The sequence below is a fragment of the Haematobia irritans genome, chromosome 2 (genome assembly GCF_050003625.1).
Source record: "Haematobia irritans isolate KBUSLIRL chromosome 2, ASM5000362v1, whole genome shotgun sequence".
Taxonomy (NCBI): domain Eukaryota; kingdom Metazoa; phylum Arthropoda; class Insecta; order Diptera; family Muscidae; genus Haematobia; species Haematobia irritans.
The window spans coordinates 102,793,181-102,806,929 of NC_134398.1; the positions used below are offsets into that span (position 1 = coordinate 102,793,181).

Sequence of the window (13,749 nt, forward strand, 5' to 3'; positions counted from 1 at the left end):
TCCAACATGATGTAAATAAGTTAAAACTTTTTTTAAATCGAAGAAAATTTATTGTAATAATAATTTTCACTGCTGTTTAAGAAAATGTCATATGTTGAAGATTGGAGTTAATAAATTTATCTAACTTGGAAACTTTCTACAAAAACTTAATAAACTAAAATTTCGAATGACGAATTCTAAAAAAGTCTAAATACCAATTTTTAAAAAGTTTAAAAATCAAATATATTAAAAAGCTAAAAAGTCAACTTTTAAGAATTTGAAAACTCGAATTTTTTTAGAATATCAATTAAACAGTTCTAAAAAATACACTGAAAAAATATTGTCCTAATATGGAAGATTATGCAACTTAAATTTTAGGATTCCAAATTTACGCAATGCTAAGGACAAAATTCTTTAAAATAATGAAATTTTATTTAAAAGAAAGTTTATAATCATTGCTTCAAATTTTTTTTCCTTAAATTTAGGACACAAATCTTGAACTTTTGCGTCTCTCTGCTGAAGTTGTACATCTTTGAAGCAAGGCAAAATTTCCTTAAATTAAAGAAAACCATTTTTAATTTAAAGAAATCGTCTTTAACTCAACTGACATATTGCATTTTTAAATTTAAGATAAAAAGGCTTCAAATATAGGCTAAGACTTATTTTAATGATTTGCATCTTTGGTTTAAAGTTTTTTAGCATTGAGAAAACTGTTTTGTACTTGCTGTAATTTCGATTTTGAAATTGGAACTGGTTTGTACGTAAATGCCTTTATTAAATATCGCAAAAAGATAATAAAAATTCGTTAAATTAGATCTGTATCAAATTTTCATTTTATTGATCCTAGATCTAAAGCCAGGGAGGTCCGTAAAAAATGTCTTTATTTTAAAGAAGCCGCATTTTTGGCTCGGAATCAATACCAAAATCCTTATGGGAAGGTCAAAATCTTTGGATCCAAGTAAACTTTTTTTGGAATATTATGGAAATCACAAAATTGGCATTGGTAAGTCAACTTTTAATTTCACATTTTGAATCGACTATTTTATTAATGAAAACAACCAACAATAAGATAATGCTACATTTATTGAGATCTGTTGTATTTAAATAAAATAATGTTTACATAAAACTTAAAGGATTCTATCCATATTTCTATCTCGATATTCCTTTTCGAGTTTTAAAAATTAAAAATTTCATTCAAGAAAACAAGTTGTAATTAACATAACATAAAATAACATAAGTAACTCCACTTATAAGAAACCAATGTAACGAAAGTTTAATGGAGAAAGTTAACGCAAGAACAAAATTATGATTTACTGAAATAATCTTCTAGAAGATTAGTTAGCCTTTCAAAAATTGAGTTTTGTTCAGATAACGCTGAAAGAATTCCATTGAGGGTGCTTGCTATTTGACCCATTAAATCATTTTGTGAAGAGCACAAGGCTTCCAAATTTCCTGGAGGTTGTGAACGACGACTCCGCTTCGGTTTTGGTTCCTCAGTCGTTGGAAGAAGTTCGATGCTATCTAATGAAATATTTAAATCATCGGACTCATCTTCTCCTTTTGGGTTATTTTCATTTAATTTTAAAGAACCACAAAATGATTTCGCCCCTTTAACTCCATCAACCATTTTGTAGATTCCACAAATCTGTGCGATGCGCTCTTCTGTGCTTGAAATAAACAATTGGTTGTAGGGGCCGCCTCCAGTTGCTGACGCTTCTCGTTTATTTTGACTGATTTTTTTACGTATTGTAATTTTCCAATCAGACCAAACCTAGATAAAACAATACGACTATCAAAACCCAACAGCAATATCGGGATTAGCTTCCATAAAGCTCAAAAATATATATTCCTGCTCCTGGTTTTTGTGTTTGCGTCTGAAATGATAGATTTTTTGAGTAAAATATGCAAAAAACAAATTGTAAAATACTTACGCGCTGTTCGATGACATTGTTAACCAGCTGATTACAAAATAATTATGGCGCCACGCTACTCAGTGTTGCATAGAATTTCATTCTCACCAGTTTCTAAATGAAATCGTAATATTTGGAACACCCCAATAAACACAAACGTTTGAAAAATACTAAAATTCAATAATTTTTCAAACATTTTTTCAAAGGATTAGGGTAATATTCAAGTTGAGAAATTGTTGAGAAAATCGCGTTCTCAACAAAAAACAGACATTACCCTCAACAGTAAAATTCAACACAATAGCAATAATTTCTCAATTGTAATCCTCAAATTGAAATGCATCGCTACTCAATAATTTCTCAAACAGTTTTCAATGTGAGAAAAATAAAAAACTAGCATTGTTGCGAATACTTTCAAACCACAATTTGTATGAAAGTCAATCCTAGTTCTAACTGAAAGTCAATACTAAATTTCTAGGGATTTTGTAAATTTTATTATTTTTTCGTTAACAAATATAATAATCTTAAAAATAACATTAATAATATATGAAAATAATAATATTATACCAATCAAAATGTAATTATCTTATTAAACGTATTAATAAATAAAACTATGAATACAACTTTAAATATCTTAAACATTTTTACATGTATAATTCCATTTCCTCCATAATGTTGGTGTCATTAATATGCTGGCAATTTGAAATAATTACTATCGAGGAACTTGCTGGCTTGTGTGTTAGAATAGATTCCAGCAAGAGGAAATCACAAAATATCAAACTGATGACGGGATGTAAATTGATGTAATGCACATTTTCATCCAGAAGTTCTTGATATAGGAATTGTTGCACTTTGTTTTAATTGATTGCACTTTGTAAGTTTTCTGAAAACTTTTCTTTGTTGTTTCCTTCATCGGTTTTTCATCGGCCAACATCTTCCAAGAATATACCATTCAATGATTTTAGTTTTCTGCAAAACAATCGAGTTTTGTGATTTCCATTATGTTTTCATTTCACTTTTTATTTTGACTTACCAATTTGTATTTCTTCCAACTGACCACGTACTTCGTGATTTCCTCAAGAACGTTGGTGTTACAAAATTGTTGTTATTAAAATACTGGCAATTTTCAGGAACTTGATGACCAGATAATTGGAATAAATTTCCAGCAATTTCAATTCACAAAATAACAAATTAAACCGATGATGCACATTTTCATCCAGAAGTTCTTGATATAGGAATTGTTGCACTTTGTTTTAGTTGGTTGCACTTTGTAAGTTTTCTGAAAACTTTTCTTTGTTGTTTCCTTCATCGGTTTTTCATCGGCCAACATCTTCCAAGAATATACCATTCAATGATTTTAGTTTTCTGCAAAACAATCGAGTTTTGTGATTTCCATTATGTTTTCATTTCACTTTTTATTTTGACTTACCAATTTGTATTTCTTCCAACTGACCAGGTACTTCGTGATTTCCTCAAGAACGTTGGTATTACAAAATTGTTGTTATTAAAATACTGGCAATTTTCAGGAACTTGATGGCCAGATAATTGGAATAAATTTCCAGCAATTTCAATTCACAAAATAACAAATTAAACCGATGATGCGATATAAATTAAACTATCGATGTGATGCGAATTATCATCCAGTAGTTGTTGATATGGAAAAGCATAAATACCAAGTTTTTTTGGTTGCACTTTGATTTATGGAAACTTTCTCTTCTCGATAAGCCACTACCATTTTTCATCGGCCAGCCTCTTAATGTGTCCAAGAATCAGCATCCAAATATTTTAGTTGTCTGAAAAGAGATTTGAGTTTAGTGACTTCCTTAAAGTTTTCATTTCGTGTTTTAGTTTTACTTACCAATTATTATAAGCAATTTCAATTGATTATTAAAAAATTTCCTCATTTTTGTATTTCTTCCACGAACTTTGTTGTCCAAAGTAGTATTGAAAACCATGTGGTTTTTTCGTTGCATTTCAGGGTAGTGTTTTGTCAAAGTTTTCTCCAATTATCTTCAACACATTTTCAAAGTTTTCGTCAACATTTTGCCAAATTGGTTGTAATTCGCAAACAATTTGAAGATGAATTGAAGATGAGCTTTTTCAAGTCAAGTTGAATTTATGTTGAAAATGATATTTACCCTCAAACTGAAGAGGTGTTGCATTTGAAAAACGCTCATCCTGTGTTTATTGGGACGATATGCGAATCGCAAAACTTCCCTTCCGTAGATTGTGTCAAAATGGGGTCGCTCCAAAATATACGCGATTATTACTGCACAAGTACATGATTTCGAAATTTTATATTTTTGATTTACTGCCAAGACATGTAGCAATTAATTTGTATGCATGTTTTATACAAGCTTTACAATATCTTTGAAAAATTCATTAATTTATTTTGAATTCGCAGAGGCAAGTCTCAACGATTTGAAATCGGAAAATTTTTGCGATTTGCGATGACCGGAACAAGTCGATTTGGAGAAATCGCAAATTTCTTGCGATTCCGATTATGAATATGATTTTTGCTGAAAATAAAACTAACCTTGTGCTGTGGAACCTGTCTATTTTTCTCAATTCCCTATATAATCACTAAACCTAAACTAACCTAAAAAAAAATTTTTCACAACCCAAATAATACAAAAGTTACATTTGAATTACACTAACATGTCTGCCTCTTTTACAACAACAAGAGAATAAAAAAGTCCAAAAACTATAATAATATGATTAAGACTACATAAAAATTGTAAAAACGTAACAAAACTTCTTCTAGAATGTATGTTTGGAAAAGTCAGTATAAATAATAAAAAAATCAAATTCAATTTACTATAAATTATATTAGTGTTATATTAAAACTATCCACCTATTAAAAAAAAAGCAAATATTATTAGAATAATACAAAACAATTGTTAAAGAAAAATACAAAACAACAAAAACTTGCTAAAATTAATATTATATTTTCTTTTTGCCTTATAATTGCTACGGAAATACCTATAAATAATAAAAAATTATTAAAACCTTGTTAGCTTAATAAATTAAAATAATATCAAATACGACATTTCTATTATTGTTAAAAAAAAATTATATCTGTTTTATATACTTATGTTACAATTGTCTTTTCTTCTATATTTCAAACAACAACAACAAAAACAAAATTCTTTGTAATTATATATATTTGTTAAATCTATATTTTTAATAAAAATTTAGTATAAATAGTATTATTATAATTATTATTCTTATTCAAACATAAATTTACTTTAAAAAAAATCTAACATAAGGAATAAAACTGTTTAATATGTGAATTCAAATCGTATAAAATGTGTTAATTACTAAACCAAAAAGTTGAAATGTAACGGTCACAAAAGTAGACAAATTTAAGATTTGGGATATTTCCAAATATTCTTTAAGGCATAGGAAATATCATGGATGACAGAAATGTCATATGGGGTGGGCAAGCCTTGAGACTAAAATACCTAAGTCTCACAAAGAAATCCAAACGTTGAATTTTAAATTTTACTCCAGGCAAAACAATCTGAAAAATGCATATCCGTCACAAGAAAAATCAACCATAGCCCGAATCAGTCATTTTAAGACATCCCATCCCTGTACTAACTGGCAGAGAGAGAAAACAAACACACATATACATTGGTATGTTCTTCCAGTGAGAACATACCAAATGGGATCAGAGCTGTGCATGTGTTATTTCTATTTACAGCTTTTGGAAACTCCCAGCTCTGGTGCAGGTTGACAACATGGTACGTTAAAAATTTTAAATGTATAACCTAAATAGCGAATAAGAACCTACCCATCTGGCGAGCTAGACCGCAGCATAACACCATAGTACCATTTCCGCTAAGGGGTTATCACAAATTACTCCAAAAAAAGCAAAAATAAAAATAATTAATCAATATCATACGTTTGACATCCATAACTGGCTATAGGTAGGAAAACAAAACAAAAAACATCGAAATTGTCTAGCAAATCAAAAGGTAATCGAAGAAAAGATGAAACATAAACGTAGACGGTACTCAATTGGATATATTACCCAAAGAGCAATTTCCAGTCTAGCTTCAGAATAATTAAGATTTTAGTTAAAAGTCTGTGAAAACGGTATGTCTCTAGCATAAAAAAATCCAGTAACAAAATATCCTGAAAGCACATGCAATTTAACCTGATATTTAAATATAGGGTATTAAACTTCATCATCAAAATCAACATTCCTGAAATCCTAAATGAAAAGGTCGATAACATAGTATACGAGGTATATGAATCTACTGGTTCGTTTGCCAAAATTCCAGGAACTATTATTCAATAAACAGAAGAAAAACAGAAATTGAAAAATAAATATAGAAAAATTATCGAGAGCCACACAAACAGATTTGAACAAAGTTCAAATATGACAAAAATTTTTAAAGAAGTTTCAGTGTGGGCCCAAATCGTTGGGCGTCATTCATTCAGTTTCCGGCCACTATCTCGTCGGCAATCGAGGTGGTTCAAAATATCTACGAAGTTCAGTATTTACAACGAAACCCACAATATAAAAATTATTAACGAAAGTATGCGTGCTGAATATATCAAGAAATAGAAAGGTAGATAAAGAAGGATCTAAAACCCCAAGAGAAACGCAGAACATATCGTTGTGGAACAGATGTATAGGTGTTGACATCTGACCTGACCCCTCCCAACTTTGACCATGAGTGATAAACCACCAAATTTTTAATGGCCCCAAATGTTTCCAACCCATCACCAAGTTTCATTTCATTTCATTTCAAAAAATCAAATCAAAAAATTCAATAACAACCATATTTCAAATCCATATTCAAATACAGCCAAAAGGCATATAGGTTTTCATATGAATGATAATCATACATATATTCAACATAAGTTCAAAATCGTAACTAATTATATCATACAACGACAATATACAAATTCAGAATCTCTGAGGTAAATTCAACAAAATATTAAAACATTTAAATAACCGAAACGAATTTTACCGAGCAAAAATGGCTTCAAAATTACTCAAACAAATATTCAAAAATTCATTGTGCAAAAATTATCCTAACAGAAATTATTTAAAAGTTCCATAAGCAAATATTCAAAAATTATTTAAACAAAAAGTTACATGTTGTTTTTGATTTCAGCTTAAAACCATGCATTGACTAAACTACAAGTGTAGCTTAACCAACAGAGGAAAAGTGTGCTTGTCAAATTTATTTGGGCAAAGCCCTATAGACTGCAAGATGGTTGGATGTACACCTGTTTCGGAACTACCACATTCCTCATCAGCATCTTCTACTTGCAGCAAAACTATCAACCATTTATCAGAATAAATTCGGGTAATTCGCTCAACCCAAAGTGAACTACACTTCCACACCACCTTCCACAACAAAAAATATTATCCTAACGATATGCAGATATCAGAAAAACCATTTATAATCGAAGATATAAAAAAATGCTGAAATAAATACATCCAGTTAGGATGTCATAAATTCAGTGCATAAAGGCATAAAGGCAATATATGAAAATTAATAAAATATCAAAAAAAAGAACAAATTTCAAATATATTTCTCAAATTTAAAAGTTTATCAAATTTCAAATATATTCCACTAAGCCGAGATTATAACTTGAATTCAAACGGAAAGCAAACGTAACGTATTTTACATATCTTGATTCTCGATGGCATGTAATCGCGTAAATAATACCGATTAAAATATTTCCGAATAAATTTAAATTCGATTTAATATCCGCGCTAATTTAAACAATCACAACAACAACAAACCGAACCGAACCGAAACATGTACATTCCAGGCGTGTATAGATTTGTATCTGGCGTTTTCTTTTCAATGGCTCTATTAACCATGTTCCTTAATCTATATCTGCCCATAAAGCTCGAAAAATAATTGTATAATTAGAACAATTATTCTATTTTTATTTTTCTCTTTTACAGACCAAAACCAAAAGCAATATTAATTTATTTTTGTTAATGCATTGCCGTTGCATTTTTTTATTCAAAAGAAATAAAATTACAAATTTGATTTGATCATCGTAAGAGACAGGGATCGAATCCACGACCTTACAACTGGGAGTCTCAGCTTGTCCCACTAGGCTAAGCCTGACTTATTTAAACTTAACTAGCAATGTATATAAAAAGACTTTGGATTTTGGTAACTTTTAAATTAATTTTATCGAAAATAAAGAATCGCGAAAGGAAATAAATCAGTTTTCAGTTCATTTTTTTTGTTTACAACATCACCGCGTACTTGTTAACAACCAAAACCAAATAAAACATAAAAGAAAAAAAAACATTTGTCAATTCACCCCAAAGTGGAGTCGAACCGCCGACCTTCGGACTGGGAAGCTGAGCTTCAACCACTAGGCTAAGCTAGGTTGGTTTTTCGGTTTCACTTTATTTGAACAGTCTTTGGATTTTGGTTTAAGCTTTGGTATATTCAAATTAATTAATCACAAAATTAACGAATGTTCAATGTTGGCATGTTCACTTGATACAACTTCAACAAATATTTATTTTATCCTTTTTCTACAACTGTAAATCAAAAGACATATTTAAACAATTAATTTGTAATCGCAAATAAAAAAAACAAACAGAAAAACAAGTAAGGAAAGTCTAAAGTCGGGCGGGCCGACTATAATTTACCCTGCACCACTTTGTAAATCCACATTTTCGATACTATATCAAATACGTGAATTGTGTTGGGTGCCATATATAGAGATTTTTGCGTATATATACATTTGAATCTGACTCCATCTGAACAAAATTTATAATCTATAGACTTAAAATTTAAGTCGGCTAATGCCCTGGGATGGTACACTATGATAGTAAAAAATATGGGAAACATTTTAATCTGAACCAATTTTGAGGCAACTATATATATATATATATATATATATATATATATATATATATATATATATATATATATATATATATATATATATATATATATATATATATATATATATATATATATATATATATATATATATATATATATTTATTTATTTATATATATATATATATATATATATATATATATATATATATATATATATATATATTATTTATTTATATGATTTATGATGGTTGGGTCCTTGAGTAGAAAAAAAAATTTCTTTGAGTCTCCTGGACTCTTTCAACTTCCCAACCAAAAATAAAAAAAACTTTACTTTAGTTGACGAAGCGTTGAGCGCCGGACTACTTCTTTATTGGGCGAATAAAAATGAAGTGCAATGTTTCTTTGTATGTTACTTAGAACTAAGACTTAGTTTTAATAATAAAATGCTTACTTCCTACTTTCTATTAAATCAGACCATGTATTCAAATAAAAAGAAAAACCGAAAAAATGTATCAATTGATGCGTTTGCATTTATTGGCGAATTCTACGCGGGTTAATGACACTTGCTGCAATTTTAGTTTTAGAACGGTTTCGATTTTCATATTTAAGTTAGTGCCCTCGTAATGTATCACTCAACTAGTACTGCGGAGTTTGCATTTATTAATGCAAAGAAATTTATATTTTTTATAGTAGTGAACATATTTAGCGTTAACTCCTCCCCCTTTAAAAACGATTGTCCCCAATCGTTAAAAATACGGTAGGTCATCGACTTCCTGTGGCCTTAAACATTGGAAGTTAGGTTGGACAATTTGCTGAATTGCCTTTGAGTTTGGAGTTAATGTTTGAAAAACTAATTTTTCTTGTTTCTTGGAGAAACGGTTTATTATTGCCAAAAGTAGAAATAAAAGAATGAATGTTGAAAAATGTATGTATTTTGTAGTGACAAAGTCTGATTTAATTTCGTGTATTTTCTTATGGCGTTTTCTTTTCTTATGAAAAATGCGCACTTTTTTGCATTTTGGCCGGAAAATGTACTTTTTAGGTTCTTTTCTAAAAAAACAGGCAAAAGTGCGAAAAGGCTTCGAATTCTTTTGTGAAAATAGTGCCACGCATAGAGGCAAATTACGGGCATTTTCAGCACTGCCAACAAACGAGAGTGCTGCGATTGCCCTGTTTCCTTCTTTGAATTCTTTTCTGCCCGCTGAAATAATAGCATTTTTTTAGGTTGCTGGTAACATTTTAAAAATGCGCATTCTGTACAGACAAAATGACGGCAAAGCACTTTTTTCAGAAAAGAAAACACCATTAGTGTTATTAATATAAACGTAGTTCAACATTTCCAAAGATAAGAGATTCACGAATTCGTTTTCAATTGGGATTTGTTGAATTGATGGTGGAGAAACTTCCATATGGGGAGCTTCCAAATTTCTGTAAAGTTTGTTATTTATTTTAACAGTTACGTTGTGGAATTTGATCAAATATGTTCCACTAATAGTTTCATTGTTAATTGTTCCATTAAAGTCGTTAAGTAATATCACACCGGGAGATATAATTTCTACGTTTGGTATATGATATCCTTGGGACATCGTGCATGATGAATTTCTACCACTAAGGAGCGGCGGGATGCAATTATCTTTGGATATATTAACTAGTTGGTTCAATTTACAAATCTTTACGTCATTTATTTTAGGGCATGCATTTAAGATTCCATATATTTCCTTATTATTCTTCATTATTTCTTTATATTTAACATTTACAATTTTGCCATTTCTTTTTACGGGTTTCAAAATTACATCAGTATAAATTTTTTTGCTCATAAGGGGTAAAACAATTACATACATTATTTTCTTTTTATTATATAATACCTTTACATTTTTATTATATAATACCTTTACATATAATTCAAGTTCTTGTTCTACAGATGAAAATGAAAATTTGTCTTCAACTAATTTGTTCAATGTTTCTTTAATTTCTTCTTTATTTAAGAGGACCGAATTTATTACATTTTGTTTTGCCCATTCTATTGCATACCTTATATTAATTAGTTCCTCTTTGATAAATCTTAACTTAATTTGTAAGCTGATGGCAGCTTCGTTAATTAACTGATTGTTCTTTTTTATAGAATTATTTATTTTATTCGTAATGTCTGTTAAATGTCTTAATCTTTTCGTAAATATTTCATTTATCAAGACTGATTAATATTTTTTAATGATTCACTTAGCGTATTTGTTATTAATTCATAATCGTCGTGATCAGGGGATCCTGCGATGTATTTCCATGCAGTTCCAAGTATATTAATAGCTCTCTTATTTCTAGTCTGATCTGTTGGTGTTAAAAGTTCAAAAATATCACGAACCTGGGATAATTCATGGATTAGGAGTGGGTAAAAGGGATTGGAATTGGGGATGGTGGTTTCAATTTGTGTCCGTATGTTATCTGTCAAATTCCAGTATCGGTCTAATTCCACTATGTGGATTATCTTGAAAGTACCGTTCTGGACTCTTCCTTGTCCATCATTAATTGCCACGAGATGCGATAGTGTGTGATTAAACACTTGTAGTTCGCTGGCGAAAGATGAATGGAGGGTCAAGAGTATTCTATAAAATGAGGAAGGGAGGTAAACTTAACTTTTTATATTACTTTTGTGGACAACTCTTCCTGACTCAGTAATAATTGTTGTGGAATGATTTTCCTTAACAACTTCTTTTCTAAATGTTGGTGACAATTTCGTTCCTAAACGCTTATTGTTTCTAACATAAATTGTGTCTCCTGGCTCGTATTGTCTTATTGTTTCTCGATTTTTATTATGATTTTTACGATCGATCGCCTGTTTGTCTCTTAGTCTTTGTATGTTATCCTGTCGAGCTTTTTCGTACGTTTCGGGGTTTGTGCTAAAAAACACTTCAAGTGGTCTCTGTTCTGTGGTACTGTGTATGGTATAGTTGTATTCATAAGTCGCCCTGTCTAGGAGTTGACGAAATGTGTAATTTGTGCGTTTACTTTTCAAGCAGCGCATAATTTCTGTTAATGTAGAATGGAAGCGTTCTACCTGGCCGTTTACAGTACTTGTGTAGGGTGGGGCTTTATATATTTTTATCCCTAGCGTATCCTGTAGCATAAATTTTATTGTTTCTGAATTAAAGGATGGTTCATTATCGAATACTACTATTTTTGGCACACCATATAAGAGAATTAGTTTTATTATAGGCTCTCTAACGTCTTCAATAGCCCTTGATTTAATGAGCTTGCATTGGGCGTATTTCGAAAATTTATCCAATGCTGTCAGGATTAGGTGATTTTCCGTTCTATAAATATCAATATGGAGGATTTCTCCGGGGTATGTAGGAATTGGAGTTTCTTTAAGTACGGGTTTTGGCGGGTGCCTATCGTACTTATTTTCCTTACAAACTGTGCATTGCTTTACTATGCCATTAATCTTGTGGTCCATACGGGGAAATAAAAATTTTCAAGAATTTGTGCCTTATTTTCCTTTCCATTTCTGTGAGCTCTTCTATGTGTGCTAATGATTATTTCTTCCTGTTGTTGTTCGTTTTTCACATCTTCCACTTGGAGGTTTGTGAACCTTATTCGATATTTTGAGAAGTGGTCCGGGTAAATTTCCTGGATTTTTCCCATCAGTGCTTCAGGAGCCTTAATGCCATTTATTACTGAAGGGTTAAGGTATTTTTTTAAAGGTTAAAACTAGTTGATTTGGGATATACTCTACTTTTGAAATTAGGTGTCTATGTACGGTCGGAAAAACTATTTCAAATTTATATTGGGATGGCAACGTGGAGTCCAAAATTATTTGATTTTTAAAAACATTTATAGGAGTTTCTACGCTATAAATGAGATTGTGAGAAGAACTGTCATCGCTGTGTGTCATTTCAGATATTGAATTAATTGGTGATTGTGCTGGTACTCTTGAAAGGGCGTCAGCTACCACATTACTTTTCCCTGGCTTATAGAATAATTCATAATCATATTCTTCTAGTATAGCCTTCCATCGTTTCATCTCGTTGTTGTTGTTTTTGTTGCTTAGAGCATAGGTTAGAGGCTGATGGTCGGTAAAAATTTTGACTTTCGCTGCGCCATATAGAAAATTTCGAAGCGAATTTAGTGCCCAAATGATGGCAAGCATTTCTTTCTCATTCGCTGCGTAATGTTCTTCAGCCTTGCTTAGTGTTCTTGAAATAAAAGTGATTGGTTTATCCTTTTGCGAGAGGACTGCACCAAGAGCGAACTCTGATGCATCAGTAGTTAGCTCAAAACATTCTTCATAGTTTGGGTAGGATAGCAATAAATCTTCTGATACCAAGGAGTTCTTTATTTTGTTAAAGGCTTCTATTGCCTCTTCGTTTAAGTCTACAATGACTTTCGAAGACTGTCTTTTAGATACATGACCTTCTTCTCCTCTGAGAAGCGACGTGAGAGGTTTCGCTAATTTAGCATAGTCTCTTATGAAGCGGCGATAATAGCCGGGTAAACCTAAGAAGGATCGAGGCTCTTTCAGAGTTCGGGGTTGTGGGAAATTTGTTATAGCCTCGACTTTTTTGGGTTGGTCTTAATACCTGCCTGTGATACTACAAATCCCAGAAATTCTACCTCTTCCTTGAAGAAATGACATTTATCCAGTTGGATTTTCATGTTAGCATCTTCTAAGGTCTTAAATACGTTTTTGATATCTCTAATATGATCTTCTTCAGATTTGCTATAAATGACTATGCCATCGATGTACACATAGCATGTCCTTCCTATAAAGTCACGAAGGATATCGTCAAGCCCGCGTTAAAATATTGACGGCGCGTTTTTCAAACCGAACGGTAAACGAGTGAACTCGTATTTGCCGTTGTTTATAGAAAATGCAGTCTTTTCTATATCAGAGTTTTTGAGTGGGATTTGATGAAATCCGCTTTTGAGATCTAACACCGAAAAATATTTACTGTTCCCTAATTTCGCCAATACGTCCGATATTTCCGGAATGGGATACCTGTCTGAAATCGTCACAGTATTCAATT

At 31.0% G+C, this 13,749-nt stretch overlaps 1 protein-coding gene and 2 long non-coding RNA genes across 3 annotated transcripts in view; all 3 read right to left on the minus strand.

The window, feature by feature from the left end:
• The window catches only part of LOC142223579 (uncharacterized), a 379,474-nt gene that overhangs the window by 139,169 nt on the left and 226,556 nt on the right, over positions 1 to 13,749 (minus strand). The gene's annotated exons all lie outside the window — the stretch shown is intronic.
• Positions 1,045 to 1,939, minus strand: LOC142225911 (uncharacterized). Its single transcript, XM_075295765.1, has 2 exons — positions 1,911 to 1,939; positions 1,045 to 1,853 (listed from the first exon to the last, which is right to left on the minus strand). The coding sequence occupies exon 2, from the start codon at positions 1,604 to 1,606 to the stop codon at positions 1,283 to 1,285; it is 324 nt and encodes a 107-aa protein (XP_075151880.1). The 5' UTR covers positions 1,607 to 1,853; positions 1,911 to 1,939; the 3' UTR covers positions 1,045 to 1,282.
• LOC142225912 (uncharacterized) lies at positions 2,358 to 4,074 on the minus strand. The gene is made up of 4 exons (XR_012719505.1): positions 3,745 to 4,074; positions 3,316 to 3,679; positions 2,920 to 3,251; positions 2,358 to 2,855 (listed from the first exon to the last, which is right to left on the minus strand). It is a non-coding gene; the product is annotated as an uncharacterized LOC142225912 (long non-coding RNA).

Excerpts from the sequence above, each read along its gene's own strand:
- LOC142225911 (XM_075295765.1), bottom strand. The coding sequence starts at position 1,606 with ATGGTTGATGGAGTTAAAGGGGCGAAATCATTTTGTGGTTCTTTAAAA.